Source organism: Mytilus edulis, chromosome 2 (genome assembly GCF_963676685.1).
Source record: "Mytilus edulis chromosome 2, xbMytEdul2.2, whole genome shotgun sequence".
NCBI lineage: Eukaryota > Metazoa > Mollusca > Bivalvia > Mytilida > Mytilidae > Mytilus > Mytilus edulis.
Genome location: NC_092345.1, coordinates 41,959,217 through 41,979,276, shown reverse-complemented (window position 1 = coordinate 41,979,276; position 20,060 = coordinate 41,959,217). Strand labels below are relative to the sequence as shown.

The 20,060-nt window shown below is 31.9% G+C and overlaps 1 protein-coding gene across 2 annotated transcripts; it reads left to right on the top strand.

Moving 5' to 3' along the window:
• The first annotated feature begins 110 nt into the window (after nt 1–110).
• LOC139510194 (WD repeat, SAM and U-box domain-containing protein 1-like) lies at nt 111–19,772 on the top strand. 2 transcript variants are annotated; one of them, XM_071296651.1, is made up of 11 exons: nt 111–265; nt 5,461–5,888; nt 7,025–7,227; nt 8,950–9,051; nt 9,662–9,755; nt 12,912–12,945; nt 13,767–13,914; nt 14,318–14,512; nt 16,587–16,679; nt 17,115–17,186; nt 18,296–19,283. In XM_071296651.1, exons 2-11 carry the CDS (start codon nt 5,470–5,472, stop codon nt 18,445–18,447), a joined length of 1,512 nt encoding a protein of 503 aa, XP_071152752.1. In that variant the 5' UTR covers nt 111–265; nt 5,461–5,469; the 3' UTR covers nt 18,448–19,283. The 2 variants fall into 2 exon arrangements, with proteins under 2 accessions (XP_071152752.1, XP_071152753.1); XM_071296652.1 differs by having other exon boundaries at nt 124–265; nt 8,953–9,051; nt 18,296–19,772.
• The last annotated feature ends 288 nt before the right edge of the window (nt 19,773–20,060 follow it).

The window sequence follows — 20,060 nt, the reverse complement described above, 5'->3', positions numbered from 1 at the left end:
ATTTGAAATAACAAAGTAAGAATATTTCTATGCGTTATTCACAAACTGTACAAAAGCTTTTCTTCGCCGTCTTTCGGGCTTGAAGATACCCGCTTTGACAGGTGCCTGTCACATGATCATGACGTCATAACTTCCAAAATGGTGAATTCATGTGATGTTTTGTTTAGATGTGTGATCTCCCTTGCTAAGATCGATTTTGCAATGCCTAGTTATTACAGTTGATATTTAATAATACAAGTAAACAAAAACAGACAGACATAATCATGTAAGAACGGGGAAAACTATTAATTGTTACAGTAGCAATGGCACATTCAGTCGATAAGTTAAAGTTGTTATTTTTGTCAGACAGAGCTTGAGCCTTGACTTTTGTCTTTTTTCCCAAAACAATCACAATTTCAGCAAACGCCGGTTGGTAGAAGCTGGACCTTATGGCATATGAACCCATACTTCTATCTTCTTAATATGAGTTTTCCATAAACTCTACTGAATTGCGTTTATAAATCTACTAGGGAAAGAGGCACTGTCATCCCTTTTCTGAAGACAAGACTAGTAGATAATATTATCATATGGATGCTCAACATCAAGGATTTGTACATGTACTATTTTTTTTTAACATGTATTGATTATTAAATTTATTTTTTCAATCATCAGTTAAACCCTTAGTTGTTATTAAAAAAAACATTCTAACCTTTTTCTGCTGTGTTTAAACAAGGAATGTACATGTACACCAAAAAAAAATGTATTTGACAGTTATCAACAGCACTGCCATGAAACTAAACAGTTTGTTTTTTCACCAGTGTACACTAGTGCCATAAATATTTTACAAATACCTTAAAAATACTACCAAACAATTCTTTTCTAATAATTGAAAACTACAAATGTATGGGAAATTCTGAAGAATATAAACAAAACTGATGTCATTCTTGTTTTGTATTTTTTTATTCCAAGACCTGCAGTAATTTAATCTGGGAACAGTATGTCAATATATATTTATCCTGGTTTAATGGAAAGTGTAAAAATTTCTAAACTCATTATATACATGTATACAACCGCAAAAAAAATAAAAAAGTTGTCCTATATTGACATCGCCGGTGTCAGCATCCGAAGACTGATGGTTTCTGGATAATAACTTAAGTATTAGAAAAGAGAAATCAAGAAAATTTTAACACAATGTTTATAACCACAAAAGGAAGGTTGGGCCAAATAAGCATTTTTATACGACTGCAAAAATTTCAATTTTTCGTCGTATATTGCTATCACGTTGGCATCGTCGTCGTCATCCGAATACTTTTCGCACTCTAACTTTAGTAAAAGTGAATAGAAATCAATGAAATTTAAACACAAGGTTTATAACCACAATAGGAAGGTTGGGATTGATTTTGGGAGTTTTGGTCCCAACAGTTTAGGAATTAGGGGCCAAAAAGGGGCCCAAATAAGCATTATTCTTGGTTTTCGCACCATAACTTTAGTATAGGTAAATAGAAATCTATGAAATTTAAACACAAGGTTTATGACCATAAAAGGAAGGTTGGGTTTGATTTTGGGAGGTTTGGTCCCAACAGTTTAGGAATAAGGGGCCCAAAGGGTCCAAAATTGAACTTTGTTTGATTTCATCAAAAATTGAATTATCGGGGTTCTTTGATATGCCGAATCTAACTGTGTATGTAGATTCTTAATTTTTGGTCCCGTTTTCAAAGTGGTCTACATTTAGGTCCACGGGGTCCAAAATTAAACTTAGATTGATTTTAACAAAAATTGAATCCTTGGGGTTCTTTGATATGCTGAATCTAAAAATGTACTTAAATTTTTGATTATTGGCCCAGTTTTCAAGTTGGTCCAAATCGGGGTCCAAAATTAGACTTTGTTTGATTTCATAAAAAATTGAATAATTGGGGTTCTTTGATATGCCAAATCTAACTGTGTATGTAGATTCTTAATTTTTGGTCCTGTTTTCAAATTGGTGTACATTAAAGTCCAAAGGGTCCAAAATTAAACTAAGTTTGATTTTAACAAAAATTAAATTCTTGGGCTTTTTTGATATGCTGAATCTAAACATATACTTAGATTTTTGATGATGGGCCCAGTTTTCAAGTTGGTTCAAATCAGGATCCAAAATTATTATATTAAGTATTCAGCAATAGCAAGAAATCTTCAATTGCACAATACTAATTGCACAGTATTGTGCAATAGCAAGCAATTTTCAATTGCACAGTATTGCGCAATAGGAAGAAATCTTCAATTGCACAGTATTGTGCAATAGCAAATATTTTCAATTGCACAGTATTGCGCAATAGCAAGAAATACATGTATCTAATTGCACAATATTGTGCAATAGCAAGAAATTATCAATTGGAGTTATCTTTCTTTGTCCAGAATAGTAGTTGAATCAACTTAAATCATTGTTTTATACAATATACAATGTATATTCACTTTTACTACCAACTGATAAATTAAAACAATCTTTACCATTCAGTGATAACAAGCACTTTATTTTACATTTTAATATTTTATGATGTATTTAAATGAGTAGTTATTGTTGCAAACTCCATTAGGAATTTGAATTGAGATCAGTTTTGGAAAAAGGGAAAGGGGGATGTGAAAAAAAAATGGGGGGGGTTAAATTTTTCTCATTTCAGATTTCATAAATAAAAAGAAAATTTCTTCAAACATTTTTTTGAGAGGATTAATATTCAACAGCATAGTGAATTGCTCAAAGGCAAAAAAAAATATTTTAAGTTCATTAGACCACATTCATTCTGTGTCAGAAACCTATGCTGTGTCAACTATTTAATCACAATCCAAATTTAGAACTGAATCCAGCTTAAATGTTGTGTCCATACTTGCCCCAACTGTTCAGGGTTCAACCTCTGCGGTCGTATATAGCTGCGCCCTGCGGAGCATCTGGTTGTAGTTTCCAGTCAATAACTTGTGTTTAAGTGTAAACATCTTTCTGAAATTAAATAACAAGTTTCCATACTACAAAGGGATGGTAATGAAGGGTTATGGCTCAAATCATTTAGCAATTAGGGGCAAAAAGGGGGGAAAACAAGGGGTTATTTAAAAGCAGTGTAAAGAAGGTAATCCAAAAATTTAAGAATACTGTTATATATATATATATATATATACAGTCAAACCTGAGTAAACTGAACCCTGAATAAACTGGTTTCCTGTACATTCCGGCTAAAAATTAAAGTCCCATTTTCTCCCTTTAAAGTCTTTGTTAAAATACCCTTTGTAAACTGGACCCTGTGTATTCTGAATTCCGGTCTTCTTATGCAGTCCCAATACTCTTAATTACATTAATTATTACCTGTCAAAACTGATTTGCCTAATTAATTTTAATGATCGATATGCAATCAAAACATATTTTTTTATGCAATATGGCTTTTCAGGATAATCAAAACTGTGAACTTACAATCGTATAGTAGTGAGCTGCAGTGGCGGATCCAGAAAATTTCATAAGTGGGGGCCCACTGACTGACCTAAGAGGGGGCCCGCTCCAGTCACGCTTTAGTGATTTCCTATATGAGCAATCAAATTTTTTCCCAAAATAGGGGGCCCGGGCCCCCTGCCCCCCCCCCCCCTAAATCCGCCTCTGAGCTGTAATATTTATAAAAACATTATAAACTTGTCAATTAAACAAAAAGACACATCAAATATATCTGGGATAGAACTTACGTTGTAACTTGGATAAACAAATTTAAATTACGGAGTAAGAAATTTACATCATGATTTCAAAATCCTGGTTCTCTGTTGTGGACCTCTATACCAATGACCCTGATAATGAAAAACACTGGAATGACAACAATCAATGGGTATTATACACTGTACTACAATGTTTCGATAGTGATGAAACTACCTCTGATAATATTCTGGCTTTTTAACGTTTCAAATTAACAATCATGGAAAAAAATCAACAACTCTCGTCTCACAATCCAATCAAAGCAAGTACTATAATGCAAATACAAACAATGAAAACCGAAGTGAGAGAATTTTAATTTATCAGAAATAATTTCCAATCACAGAGAACTTTTACATGCAAAATATCGGACGTCACAAGTCATTTACTTCCGGTCAAAACAGAAACCTGAATACACCGGCTCACTGTCCAAACCGGCCCTTTTCCAATGTCCTGTAGCCGGCGGTTTATACAGGTTTTACTGTATATATGTTTGATTACCTCCCTCACACTGCTTGAAAACTATGTATTAAGAAATGATGATTGTATTGAGATGATTAGCTGTAAGTTACTATTAATTAATATTAATTTTAACCATGACTGTATGTCATTTTATATGTTAATATTTTATGATGTATTTAAACCAGCAGTTATTGTTAAAAACTCCATTAGAAATTTGAATTGAAATTATTTTTGGAATAAGGGAAAGGGGGAGGTGAAAAACATTTTTTTTGGGGGGGGGGTCAATTTTTGTCATTTCAGTTTTCAGAAATATAAAAAAAAAGAAAATTTCTTCAAATTAGTTTTTTTGAGGGGATTTATGTTCAACAGCATAGTGTATTGCTCAAAAGCAAATAATTTTTTTAAGTTCATTAGACCACATTTATTCTGTGTCAGAAACCATGCTGTGTCAACTATTTAATCACAATCCAAATTCAGAGCTGTATCAAGCTTGAATGTTGTGTCCATACTTGCCCCAACTGTTTATGGTTTGACCTCTGTGGTCGTATAAAGCTGTGCCCTGCAGAGCATCTGGTTTTAGTTATATGAGCATTTTTCAATGAATAAGACAGGATCTGATTTGTGATTTTTATATAACTACTGGGATGATGCCTCTGACAGCTGGTTGAAGTTTTATTCCTTATGGATATCATCAGCCCATGCCAAGAGTAAAGCACTTTCTATCTTGACGTAAAATATCAATGATAAAGTTGATCATCATCTGTATATTTTTCTGTTTTATAATTTTTTTAATTGTTCAAAACACTGACCTTATTAATTGTCTGGCATAACAAATGATGAGTTTTTCATATGAGGAATTTTTCAAATGGATAATAAAAGAATTTTTTTCACTATTCAGCTAGATTAAAATTCCTCTGTCATACATTGTATGTTGTAAATACATGTACATGTATACTACATGTTTATAGGTTATTACATAATCATTAGCTATATATTTATAGATATATCAATGAAAAAATCTTGCTTATTGTCTGTAAAATTGAGACTTACATTTGTAACTAATACTTATATAATTAGGTTTAGAGTCCACTGTCAACTAAAATGCCTTGCAACTTACTGTACAAAATGTTTCAAAATTTAGGGCAATTTGTTTGTTAATACATGTATTGCCATCAATTTGATCTTTGTTCAAACATGGCCACTTTTGTTGAAAAATTGAACAGAGAGGTTACAATGGCTGTGAATGACGTGACAATGTATCTGCTAATTGACCCAAATATTTTAAGATTTTTATTAAGCTATCTACATTATTTTTCCAGAAATGTTTGATGATGTCAAACAAGCTTGTGACAAGCTTGTATCATACAATAGGAGCTCATTCATCAGACGTAAACTGTGTGGCATTCTCTAATGGGGATTTACTAGCCACAGCGTCAGCTGATAAAACGGCACGATTATGGAACACAGATGATTTCACAGAACATAAACATTCACCCTTGTGTGGACATCAGTATTATGTACATTGCTGCACATTTTCTCCCTTTGGAACCACCCTTGCTACATGTTCAACTGATGGCAAATTGATTTTATGGGATGTAAAGACTGGTCAAAAGAGTGCTGTGTTACATCATGAGAGTCAGAATAGTATAAGAGTCTGCCGGTTTTCTCCGAACTCAAATTACATTTTAACTGGGTCAGATGATGAATTATTATGTATGTGGGAAGTGTCAAGTAAAAAGTTAATCAGGTATGAAAAAAAAGATCATAAAAAATACCAGGGTTATAATTTTGTGTACCAGACACATGTGAAAATATCAAGATTTTAAATTTGATAAGGTTTTATACATGTACTTTACCATTAATAGATATAGGAAGATGTGGTGTGAGTGCCAATACTGTATCATAATTCACTGAGGCCTCCAAGTTACCATTTCAATGCCCAATGAAGTTACCAGGCTATTGGCAGGGTTCATCTGATCTTGACCTAATTTTCATGGTTCATTGGTCAGTGTAAAGATATACTACATGTACCAATGAACCATGAAAATTAGGTCAAGGTCAGATGATACATACCAAAGGATATGTACAACCTATGTGAAGACTTGTGAACTATCATTCCACACTCCAAATACATGTAGTTGAATAATTGCTTATGGTTACTTAGATACAGACTGAACTAGTAACTAGTTCAGTCTGTATCTAAGTAACCATGAGAAATTGAACTAGTAACTAGTTCAGTCTGTATCTAAATAACCATGAGAAATTGAACTAGTAACTACATTGTAGTTTAATTTGTATCTAAGTACCATAAGCAATTATTTAACTATTTGGAGTGTGGAATGATAGTTCACCACATAGGTTGTACATATCCTTTTGGTATGTATCATCTGACCTTGTTTTTAGGTTCAGGGGTCAATGTAAAGATATCCTGATTCCTGATTCAGTCTGTTTCTTAGAGATACAATAAGCAATACTGGTAGTTCAACTATATTTTGAGAATGGAATGATATTAAAGGTTTACATGTCTGTCTGTCATGTATGATCTTACCTTGACCTTGTTTTAATTGTCCTTTGGCCTGGTCAATGTTAATTTTATATGGTTAGATCTGTTTTTTGGATATGAAAAGCAATTAATATTGGTCAACTATATTTAGTGTATGAAATGATTGTAAGGTGTAAGTTTTTGTGATTTTTGTAGCAAAACCTTTATTGCTAAGACTAATAACTTAAATCAGTCATGGTTAGTGAAGCAGGCAAGACATTTCAATGTGTGCAAGCTTGATTTGTTTAAGAGACTATAAAAACACAAAATATTGCCTTCAATCTTGTACTGGTATGAACCTGTTCCTTTTAATGATTTTATGAATATTTTTTTTCATATAGAACCTTCGCTGGACATGAAGCATCAGTTGTTGGATGTGATTTTTCACCAGACAGTAACTTCATAATATCAGGCAGCTGCAATGGTGACCTCCAGGTCTGGGATGCTAAATATGGTCATGGGAAATGTCTGAAATATATTGATGAAGGTCATGACCTAGGAGTTAGCTGCTGTCAGTTTTCTCCTACTTATGGGTCTGCAAAATGTAAGCATAGAAACATCAGATATATAACTTTTTGTAAGTCTCATGATACAAAGCATCATTTGGAAGTTTGAGTTATATCCTTAAGTAATTTTTTTCTAGATATTCACCGTATTGTTTCAATGAATAATAATGAAATTAATTAGAAGAAACTTTGTATGAATAATCCTATTTGTGCATGATATTTTTATTTGTGACATATATGTTTGTCTATTAACCCACATACATGAAGCCACCATGCCTGTAAATAGAACATTTCTAGTGTTAGATACATGTACATGATGTTTTTATTAGTTATTATTTTCTTTGAACTTTATCTGTACTTGGTGTCTTACTGTAAGAGATTTTGCTGATTTTTGTCGAGCCTGCAACTTTTGTTGCAGAAAGCTCGACATAGGGATAGTGATCCGGCGGCGGCTACGGCGGCGGCGTTAGATCACTTCTTAAAAGCTTTATATTTTAGAAGGTGGAAGACCTTGATGATTCATACTTTGTATATAGAGTCTTCATGTTACGAAGTTTCCGTCAGTCACATGTCCAATGTCCTTGACTGACCTCATTTTCATGGTTCAGTGACCACTTGAAAAAAAAAAAGTTCAAATTTTTTGTAATGTTGAATTCTCTCTTATTATAAGTAATAGGATAACTATATTTAATATGTGGGTACCTTGCAAGGTCCTCGTGTCTGTCAGACAGTTTTCACTTGACCTCGACCTCATTTCATGGATCAGTGAATAAGATTAAGTTTTGGTGGTCAAGTCCATATCTCAGATACTATAAGCAATAGGGCTAGTATATTCGGTGTATGGAAGGACTGTAAGGTGTACATGTCCAACTGGCAGGTGTCATCTGACCTTGACCTCATTTTCATGGTTCAGTGGTTATAGTTAAATTTTTGTGTTTTGGTCTGTTTTTCTCATACCATATGCAATAGGTCTACTATATTTGTTGTATGGAATGATTGTTAAATGTACATGTCTAGCGAGCAGATGTCATGTGACCTTGACCTCATTTTTATGGTTCAATGGTCAAAGTTAAGTTTTTGAGTTTTGGTCTTTTTATCTAATGCTATATGCCATAGGTCAACTATATTTGGTGTATGGAAATATTTTATGATCTTTATGTCAGTCGAGCAGGTTTTATTTAACCGTGACCTCATTTTCACGGTTCATTGCACAGTGTTAAGTTTTTGTGTTTTGGTCTATTTTTCTTAAACTATTTAAGTAATGTGTCAACTATATATGTTGTATAGAAGCATTGTTAGCTGTAGCTGTCTGCCTGGCATGGTTCATCTGACCTGGACCTCTTTTTCAAGGTTCATTGGTCTTTGTTTAGTTATCTTGGTTAATGTTAAGTTTATGTGACAGTTGTAATAAAGCTTAGCTTTATACTTAGGACTATCAACATAATATCAATGATTAGTATAGAAGGCGAGACATTTCAGCGTGTGCACTCTTGTTAGTTTTGTATCAATCTGATTAGTTAAGCCTGTTTGTTTATGTTAAATAATTCCACCACTGTTCTAGTTAAGGAGCAGTTTGGGCACTCACAAACATGTTTAACCCTGCCACATTCTGTACTTTTAGTTCTGCTCACCATTTTGAGTTTTGAACTAGTGAAGACTTTAAAAATTAACAGAATTGAAATTAAGCTCTCTTTATTATATTGAAACTGTACATGTGTGTCAAATTAATACAAAAAAACAACTCTGTGCTCTTATTTCAGCAGTTTCATCAGACAGTGGAACAGTTACATTTATGTTTGCCAGTGGAGGGCAAGATGATTTCATCAAGTTGTGGAATTTCCAGGCTGTTCTGGGTTCTGCCTGTAAGATTACATTCAAGGACTGCTTTCTTTCTGTCATCATTTAAATGTATGACCCCACTTGTGATGTCAATTACAATTATAAAATCTAAAATTTCAAAATCTAGCATGCCCAGAGAGTAAATTCAATCTACAGAAATCTAGGCATACTAGTACTCCATTCTAATATTGCATAATTTTACTAGCTGTTCAGGAAAATTATTTAAATTTTAAACTAGATATTGAAGTATGAGCTAAATACTTACTGTTGTGGTAAAACACTGATCAAAGAATTATAAATCATTAGTACAAATAAAACTTATGACTTCTGAACCATTTGTAATTTCTGATTTATATATATTTATGATTTAGTCCTTTACCAGGGTTTCTGCTGGTGATTGTAATTTTGGCATTTTGGAAAAGAAAAAAAAATTGTGGCCCTTTACAAAACTGAATATGGTAAATAGATCTTTCCCTTAAACGCAAACTGTAAAATATGTCTGGAATCCTGACATGCTTACCCTATGAAGAAAGTCTCTTTCTAAGTTACACATATAATGGTAGATGATAGATTTATTAATATTTTACATGTATACAAAATTTTGTATTCATTTGCACACATTTTTTATTCCAGCTGTTTCAGTTAACCTCAAATTAACCTTGAAAGGTCATTCAGGACCAGTAACATGTTGTTCTTATTCACATGATGGAAGTCTTTTGGCCTCAGGGTAAGTTCAGTTTTGTAAAGACAGACTTAGTGTTACTTTTCTGATGTCTTGTACAAGGCTAAATATGTTAACTTAATAGGTAACCAGTCCATATCAGAGTATATACTTTTAACAAATCATTTATATATTATAGTAAATGTATACAGTTGCATTTTAAACATTGATGATATATTATTCATTGAAAGTTCAAAAGATGGAACTCATACAGAATGTTGAAAAACGAATTTTTCTCATTTAATGTTCCATATTTTTAAATGCTCAGTAGATCCAATTTTACTTAAATTAATACATTTTTGGGATAAGATTGCTTTCAAGCAATCTGTAGACTTATACCAGTGACTCAGGGCCATGCCCTCACGTCAACCGTTTTATTCTAAACATTAAGGAACATCTCAGATTCTTATGATTGTCTTGCTTTAAAAGGTAAAAACAAACAAAAGGATTGAACTTAAACAACTTTCCTATAATAATCTTCTCATAATCTTCATGTTAGATATTTCCCTTGACTTATATGCGGAAAATCAGAATTAAGCAGTATTTATATTAAGTGTTTTTATAAATTTAGAAACACATCAGAGGGAATTCCCCAGTTTTGATAAAATGCGAGAGTTCCGAGTCTGAATTCCGATAAATCTATTTCTGTCATACAAGAACTGAAGTGGAGTTTTTCTTATATGTCACCGTTATGAAACTGATATTTGATATTGTTCTCTCAGAGTCTCTCAAGTCTAGGGTTTGTTAATGTTATTATGCATGTGCATATAGTTTTCTTGACTTCAAGGGGTATCAGTTTAATGGTTGCTCTGGATTCCCCACTCCATTGATTAATTTGAAACTCATGGGATCCTTTCTATGTCTGTATGCTATTGAGGGTTATTGTTGTTGCATAATTTTAAATCATTAGCATCATTTAAATTAAAATAAATGTAGTCCACATCGTAAAGGTGTAACTACAACACCCCTTCAGCCGAAATGGACTGTTCCATAATATTGTTTCGAGTTGTCACCCTTCCGTAAGTAACTTACATCTAAATCAAAATACAATACGGGTACGGATACGACACGTCGAGAATTAACTCGTTAGATGTCGATAAACGTCGTATTATATTAAAAACGATCGCAATTCAAACAGAGGAGTGTGTACGGATAGGAGTCATGCCCACTGAACCAAAGGAAATTAAATATTTAAAGAGTTATAATATGGGGTTCCTCCTAGAATTAACGTAGGAGAAATGAGGTGATAAGCTACGAAGTTAAATACCTTCTCTCACTCGCAGTGACTTCTGTGGAAAGTAAACTTGGAATAAACACAATAAGTACATTGTTCATTCACTTGTATCAGGAATTGGCTATTTTTATACGACCACAAAAAAAATTTGCGGTCGTATATTAGTATGACATTGGTGTCGTTGTCCGAAGACACATTGGTTTTCGCACTATAACTTTAGTTTAAGTAAATAGAAATCTATGAAATTTAAACACAAAGGGTCCAAAATTAAACTTTGTTAGATTTTATCAAAAATTGAATAATTGGGGTTCTTTGATATTCTGAATCTAACTGTGTATGTAGATTCTTAATTTTTGGTCCCGTTTTCAAATTGGTCTACATTAAGGTCCAAAGGGTCCAAAATCAAACTAAGTTTTTAACATTAATTGAATTCTTGAGGTTCTTTGATATGCTGAATCTAAACATGTACTTAGATTTTTGATTATGGGCCAAGTTTTCAAGTTGGTCCAAATCGGGGTCTAAAATTAAACTTTGTTTGATTTAAACAAAAATTGAATTCTTGGGGTTCTTTGATATATGCTGAATCTAACCATGTATTTAGATTTTTGATATTTGGACCCTGTTATCAAATTGGTCCACATTGAGGTCTAAAGGGTCCAAAATTGAACTTTATTTGATTTCATAAAAAATGGAATTCTCTGGGTTCTTTGATATGCTGAATCTAACCATGTATTTAGATTTTGGATATTGGACCATAATAGGTAAATGGCCAATTTAAAATTTTTAAGTTTAAGTTCTTAGACCATATTCATTCTGTATTACAAACCTATGTTGTGTCAACTATTTAATCACAATTCAAATTCAGAGCTGTATCAAGCTTGAATGTTGTGTCCATACTTGCCCCAACTGTTCAGGGTTCAAACTCTGCGGTCTTATAAAGCTGTGCCTTTGCAGAGCATCTGGTTAGGTTGAGTAACTATTCAGATAACGTAAATTACATTTTACATGTGCAGTTGAATTAGTTTGAAAAATAATACTATCCAGCTATACATGTCTTCTATGTGGTTAATCTGCAGTAGGAAATTCCATTACGCAGATATACTGTGTGCGTGTGTCAACCAGTACACGCCAAGTTAAAAATAATGAAAACAATGGCAATCATATCCCTCAGAGCAATCTGCTCTATGATTATTTTATTATTACTGGTAATGTGATCGTGGGTCTGTAATAAAGAAACTATTTATTGACCTCCATTTCAATTGAATAATGTCCACGAAGAATTGTTTGACCTTCAACAATGAGCAAAGTCCATACTGCATAGTCAGCTATGAAAGGCCCTGAATCACAAATGTATAGGTATTAATAAATAAATTTATAATGCACATGGTTATACAACAAAATTGTATAAATTGGATTGTGCACTAAAAGCAATGGATCCTAAAAAGAAATCAGTTTTCACTTACAAATCATAGCAGAATAAAAAAAGAAAAAGGACACTACTAAGACAGTAAAGTCAGTTTGAAAATATGGTAGAACATATGTCCAACATATTATGACTATTTTATAAAATTTTCCTTTAATCTTACTGGCTGATAATTTAAAGTAGAGTGATATGAAAAATTATCGCTAGAAACTAAGGATGCTCCTGCCCATTGTCAATGAAATTAACAATGTCATCATAGGTAAAATAGCAATTAACAATGTCATCATAGGTAAAATAGCAATTAACAATGTCATCATAGGTAAAATAGCAATTAACAGATTATCATCGACATCTCAACTCAATTGCTTTTCTTACTTTCGCTGTACCGTCTCAAGTGAGAGAATCAATCTCGTTCAGATGATCAACGATAATCTATAAATAAAGGTTTTTTTTTCTAAAAAGATATTGTTATATTATTAAAAATTCCAATTTTTTTTTATTTCAGATCAATAGACAAGACTGTGATACTATGGGATGCAGTAAGTAAGGCTTGATACATGCTTATAATATAAAAGTCAAATGCAAACAAAAAATGGTAATCAGCTGCTTGCATTTCTACAATGTAGTACAAATGTATTTTGATTTGTATATTTTTTATTTTATTTTTATTTTTTTAACTACATTATAATATCACATGGAAATACTTGACAATAAATTAACAATGTGTAAAGATAAAAAAAGAAGATGTGGTATTATTGCCAATGATACAACTCTCCACAAGAGAGCAAAAATTAACAGCTATAGGTCACCATACGGCCTTCTACAATGAGAAAAGCCCAAACCCCATAGTAAGCTATAAAAGGCCCGTAAAGGTCTGTTTTTTATTGTATTATGATTTGTTTGTGAGGTCCTCAGGGAAGATTATTTTGTTGTAACTAAATGTTTTTACCCTCTTTAAATAAAGAATTTATTATTATCAATAAATAATTATGCATCATATATTAGTATTCGTGTAGTTATGCATGCATGCAAGTAGACATACAAATGCATTTAATTATTGTAAAAACTGACAATGTAATGGAAAAAAAGAAAAGCAGCCGTATACAAAACACAAGGTAGCAAACCAAAGACAAAATAAACACAAACCTGACACCAAAAGCTGGGGTGATCTCATGTCTCCAGAAGATCCTGCTCCACATATGTGGGAACTGTCTGTAGGAAAAGTTAAAATTTGACCTGCATATCTTGTTATAACAATTGGACTTGTTTGCAAGAAAATTGTGTTGATAAAAATATTAGATCTTGAATTCTGCATGTCATTGTAATGTTCAGTCATGATAGTATCTATTTTCTTTTACAGATACATGGAAATTCATTACATGTAATAGAAGGGCATGTGAGATACGTAACAAGTTGTTCTTTTTCATATGATGGACTGTTTCTAGTATCAGGTTCCAATGACAGAACTGCTGTAATATGGAAAATCACCAATGAAGATGAATTATTCAGTATGTATTATGGATGGTATAAGATAATCATTGAGTAGAGTTTTCAGTTAAATAATTTGACATGATAAAGTTAAAATTACTTTGACCGTTTAAATATATTAAGCTTTTATAATGTAAAATGTACTGTGACCTCAAATATTTTTATCATTTCCCTCAGATTTGATCAGTCAAGCAGGGGAGATAATTCAGTATTATCGTTCTTTTTTTATCAACAACAATCCTTAAATCTAACAAACATTTTGAGTTACTGTGGATTCATTGTTATTGGTTGGGTACCAATTTCTGTGGGTTCAAGTGAACCATGTATTTATTTTTCTATGAGGTTGTATGCAATGTAAATTTGTATAACTATGCATATATTTATGGTACGATAACAATTAAACCTTACATAACTTTTAATTAGAAAATATAGAAAGAAATCAGTCACAATGTGACACTGAAGAGGTCAAACCAGTCAATAAATGGTCAGTGGAGGAAGTTTGTAAATGGTTGGAAGAGATTGGACTAGAACAATATAAACCTTCTTTTGAACAGAATGCTATTGATGGTACAGAGTTAGAAGTTATAACAGATAGTATGCTACAACAGATTGGATTAGGTATGTTACATGTTTTTTTTGCCCTGAAAATACTTTGCTAACAAATTTTACTCAAAAATAATTTGAAGACATGTACTACAACATTAGAGTGGTGCTAGTAATAGATACCAGGATTAGAATTGTTACCCATACATGTATTTCGTTTACAACTGCTGCTGCTTGAATCAAAAAAGTTTAAAAACCATAAAAATTTTTTAGAGAGCATATGGGACATATTTTCTGATAGATTTTGCCAAATACAGCAAGTGTGATCACTCAGAGTCTCTTTTGTAAGTGTCTCTTGAAACTACTGTGAATAAAAAATAAAATGGTAAAATGTTCATTACTTTGTAAAGATAGCAGGAAGAGTCTCATTCTCATAAAAGTTCACCAATGGAATGTGTTATTTATATGCAGTATTCCTGAAATTGCATTGAAAAATCTAATTTTTTTTTAGTGCCCACTGATCAACAATCTCAAATGTGACAGATCTTAGAAATACTAATGTATAACATGAGATTTGTAAAATTTTCAACTATGGTCTGAACTTACATCTTATAGGCAATACATCTGAGTTACCTATAATAAGTTGTAAATTTTACCAGGAAAATTTGACTGTTTCAATTAAATCTGCTATACTGAGTTACTGCCTTAGAAATGAAAGACTTCAGAACTAGTTTGAAGCTGGAATACCTTACACTATTAAGCTACAAATGTACATATGATCAGGTAAAATTATTTCATTCAAATTCACTTGCTTCTTTAAATGAGTGAAATTATAACTTTTATACCTGCACTAAATGAATGGTACCTTCGTCTTGTTGTAATTGGTAAAGTACTTTTCATAGAAGGCAATGAAAATGTGTGATTTTTCATAGGGTTTTCATCAAGAGCTATGTCAAGAACACTTATCAACATATCTTTGGTAAAAGGTCTTCATATACTGGTAAACAATCTAGCTCAAATTTTAAATTTTCAGTTTTAGAACAGAATTTGTTTCAGTTTATATGGCTTTTTTGGTTGCCTAGCTTTTCTCATCACTTGTCGTCCGTCTTCTTTCGTCTGTCGTTGTTAACTTTTATAAAAATCTTCTCCTCTGAAACTACTGGGCCAAATTTAACCAAACTTGGCCACAATCATCATTGCAGTATCTAGTTTAAAAAATGTGTCCGGTGACCTGGCCAACCAACCAAGATGGCTGCCATGGCTAAAAATATAACATAGGGGTAAAATGTAGATTATGGCTTATATCTCTGAAACCAAAGCATTTAGAGCAAATCTGTCGAGGAAAAATGTTTATTAGGTCAAAGATCTATCTGTTTTGAAATCTTCAGATGAATCTGACAACCCATTGTTAGGTTGCTGCCCCTAAATTTATAATTTTAAGGAAATTTTGCTGTTTTTGGTTATTATCTTGAATATTATTATAGATAGAGATAAACTGTTAACATCAATTTGGCCTGTATAAATAAGTCAACATGACCAAAATGGTCAGTTAACCCCTTAATGAGTTATTGCCCTTTATAGTCAATTTTTAACAATTTTTCGTAAATTTTTACAAAAATCTTCTCTTCTGAAACTACTAAGACAAATTTAACCAAACTTGGCCACAATCATCATTTGTGTATCTTGATTGAAAATTGTGTCAGATGACCCCAACTGTGAACCAAGATTGCCAACATGGCTAAAATAGTACATAGGGTAAAATGCAGTTTTTGGCTCATATCTCTGAAACCAAAGCATTTAGAGCAAATCTGACAGGATAAAATTGTTTTAAAGGTCACCATCTATCTGCCCTTTAAGACCATTAAGGCAACTTGTTGTTTGGTTGCTGCCCCTGAATTGGTAATTTAAAGAAAATTTTGCAACTTTTGGTTATTATCTTGAATATTAGTAAAGTAAGATCTACAAACACATCACCATCATCAAAACACAATTTTGTCATGAATCCATCTGTGTCCTATGTTTAAATATGCAGATATACCAAGGTGAGCGACACAGGCTCTTTAGAGCCTCTAGTTTATAGCTGCAATCAATTTATCAAATGATTATTATATATTTGTGTGAAATTATCAATACTTTTCTTGTCTTTCAGAGGCAATGGGGCATAGAAATAAAATTTTACGTGCCAGAAAAAATTTGCAACAAGGCAGACAAGTGAAATTTGTGAAAGATACTAATATGATGGGTAAGTGGAATAGTAAATGTTTTAATATGTTCTTGAAATGTATATATTGTTCATAATATTTTTCTAAGTTGAATATAATTGAATGCATATACAAACATCAACACAATATAAAAACATTTGCACTGCAGAATTTGTTTTGTAATGGGTTACTAGAAAGAAGCTTCTACTAGCTTTTGGCATACTAAATTTATAATCCTGGTACCTTTGATAACTATTTTACAAGATTTATAAATATTTTTTTTCAAATTTGATGAGTGTTCCAACCTTTCCCATTTGTTGTTCATAATTATTTACAAATAGAAAAACAAATTGGAATTTATAAGGAATGTGGGTTTTTATCCCACAATTAAGTTGATAATACTAATATGAATGATTATGTAGTTCAGAGTTTCATTTTCCAACAGATATATTATTCATAATATTTGTATTTGATAGATGTTGGTGTACCTGATGAGTTTTTGTGTCCCATTACCAGGGAGGTTATGAAAGACCCTGTTATAGCTGAAGGTTTGTACCTAGCTTTGTTATTCCTTCACATAAGATAAGTATAACCACCAGTCCATTTACAACTTAACCACTGCAATATATTTGGTAAACATACTATTGTTCACATTTTATTTAAATCTTTAATATGGATTTTATAGATGTAAAATTAAAGCATTTCATGTTATTTTTTACTTTACCCTATTCCCTTATAGTCATAGGAAAGAGTGACTGGCAAAAAATAATTTTTATCCAATTATTAAACCAATGCATGTATATATTATAAACTTAGTATTCTTTACAAGATTTTATCATTTCTTATGCAAAAATATCATTTGATCATCAATTCTTTTTGTCTCTTTCTGTTATGATTTAACAAATATGGCAGTTCATTAATTGCTGTGTTTTAAAGCTGTAGTTTACTGATTGTCACTTTATAGTAAACAATCAACAAAGAAGTATGGACATTGAATATGTGTATAAAATTAAAAAGTATATATAAAAAAATTAATGAAAAACAAAAATGTAACACATAAACAAATGACAACCACTGAATTACAGGCTCCTGAAATTGTTAATTTTCAAATAAAATGTTATAATATAGGGTTGTATAACAATGAAAATTGATTGTATTTACTTTTTAACAAAACTTCCTTAAGCCATTAAGTATGATATTCTAAGTAATTTAATCAATAAAAATATTCTGCTGATATAAGATATTTTGATGAAAATTGGACAGTTAATCAGTAAATTAGAGTTGTCTCCCTTTGCCCATTTTTTTCGTGTACATTATTTATTTTTTAAATAAGAGTCTATTTATGGACGCATTGTTTTTATTGAATTTCAGGAGGGAACATTCTTAAAATGGAATCAAATTTAGAAACCAGTATTGTTTAGCCAATTCATCCTTTTCTGATTATTTATGATATAACATGTCATATGTATTCTGGTTATTTGATGATTCCCTAATTCATGTTCCTGTTTAATTAATTTATACCCCACATTTTATACATCCTTAGTTTTCATGTTTTTACTTTTACATAGTGTCACCGTGTGTTATCAAATTTACATTGTAGCTTCTAGTTAAGTGATATTAAGTAAATAAAGAAGCTCATGTACTTGTTTAATTTCAGATGGTTATACATATGAAAGATCTGCTATCGCAGGATGGATGGAGAAGGGGAAAACTACAAGTCCAATGACAAATGGAACTCTTAATACAAAACAACTTACACCAAATAGAAGTCTTAAAATGTTAATACAACGATATCTGCAGGGTCAATGAATCTGTACTTTTTAGTTCATGTAAACGGTCAAGTTGGATTTAGTTCTGTAATTTCCCTGATTCTGTTAGTTTTCTTGACATGATGTCAAATGAATAGAACATCTAGATGAACAGTAGGACTGCATCTAAAAGTTTTGCTGTTTTGAGAATCTGCAATCTGAATTGATTTGTTATATCTTGTATTGTTTTAATGTTTTACATGAAAGGTGTCCTCTTACATGATATGCATTGTAGTTGTTTAACATGTCATTACATTCCCTTCTTCCTCATTCCCATTTGAGTGTCTTTTTTATGCAACTGCAATATGTAAAGGATAGTACTATATACTAAATTTTGGAAAAGAAGACTTGCCAAAAAAAGCAGAAATTTTATTACAATGTGCTAAGGACAACATTTTTTGTTTTGCTTGCATGAAAAATCTGATTCAGTAGATATAAGAATATGTGTTATGAGTGCCAATGAGACAACTCTACATCCAAGTCACAATTTGTAAAAGAAAACCATTATAGATCAAAGTAGACTGTTCTGTAAAGGGCCCATAAAAGGCTAATGTAAAACCATTCAAACAGGAAAACCAATGGTCTAATCTATATAAAAAATGATTAAGGGGAAACACAATATCAACAAACAACAACTACTGAACATCAGTATTCTGACTTAGGACAGATGCAAACAAATGCAGTGGGTTTAAACGTTTAAATAGGTACCAACCTTCACCCTTACCAGAAACAATAATGTCTAAAAGTTTCCCTGAAAAAAGGGAACTATGGTATATATGTAAATAAAGTTGATACTGATAATTATAAGCAAAGATTTTCAGTTTATATAATATCCCAGAGGGTTTGAAATTAATCACGAATGGTATGGCTTATTTCACGTAACTTAATACTTGTGTACATGCATTGCTGAAATAAATTTTTCTTTGATACATAAAAAGATAACTATCCCTGATTTCATCCTCCATACAAAATTAGAATAAAAGCTGCCAGAATCACTTTAATAGTTTGAAAAGATTTATTATTTCTGAATTTTGCATTAGAAAAATATGGACTTCATTATTTCTGCATTTGGAGCAATTGTTCAACAATGAGATTACAATATTTACATTTTTGCAAAATCTTAATCAGTATGTGAAATGGTAGTCTCATGTCAACATATTATGTTCTTTTTTATACCAGTTCAATAGACAACGATATCTTCTATAAAGTTACATTACTGTCTGTACATCTCAGTTTGTCGACCAGTTTCAGACCCTGCCTACTAGATTTTGGTCCGGCAACTGAATTAATAAGCAATGTTGCTGTCCATCAGATTTTCATTTTTTATACGACCGCAAAATTTGAAAAATTTTTCGTCGTATATTGCTATCACGTTGGCGTCTGCGTCGTCGCCGTCGTCGTCGTCGTCGTCGTCCTGCGTCCGAATACTTTTAGTTTTCGCACTCTAACTTTAGTAAAAGTGAATGGAAATCTATGAAATTTTAACACAAGGTTTATGACCACAAAAGGAAGGTTGGTATTGATTTTGGGAGTTTTGGTTCCAACATTTTAGGAATTAGGGGCCAAAAAGGGCCCAAATAAGCATTTTCTTGGTTTTCGCACTATAACTTTAGT

What these genes read in the sequence shown, in the direction of transcription:
- LOC139510194 (XM_071296651.1), top strand. Translation starts at nt 5,470, where the DNA reads ATGATGTCAAACAAGCTTGTGACAAGCTTGTATCATACAATAGGAGCT. An exon ending in TACTTATGGGTCTGCAAAAT is followed by an intron (nt 7,228 to 8,949) that starts GTAAGCATAGAA and finishes CTCTTATTTCAG; the next exon opens with CAGTTTCATCAGACAGTGGA. An exon ending in AGACCCTGTTATAGCTGAAG is followed by an intron (nt 17,187 to 18,295) that starts GTTTGTACCTAG and finishes GTTTAATTTCAG; the next exon opens with ATGGTTATACATATGAAAGA.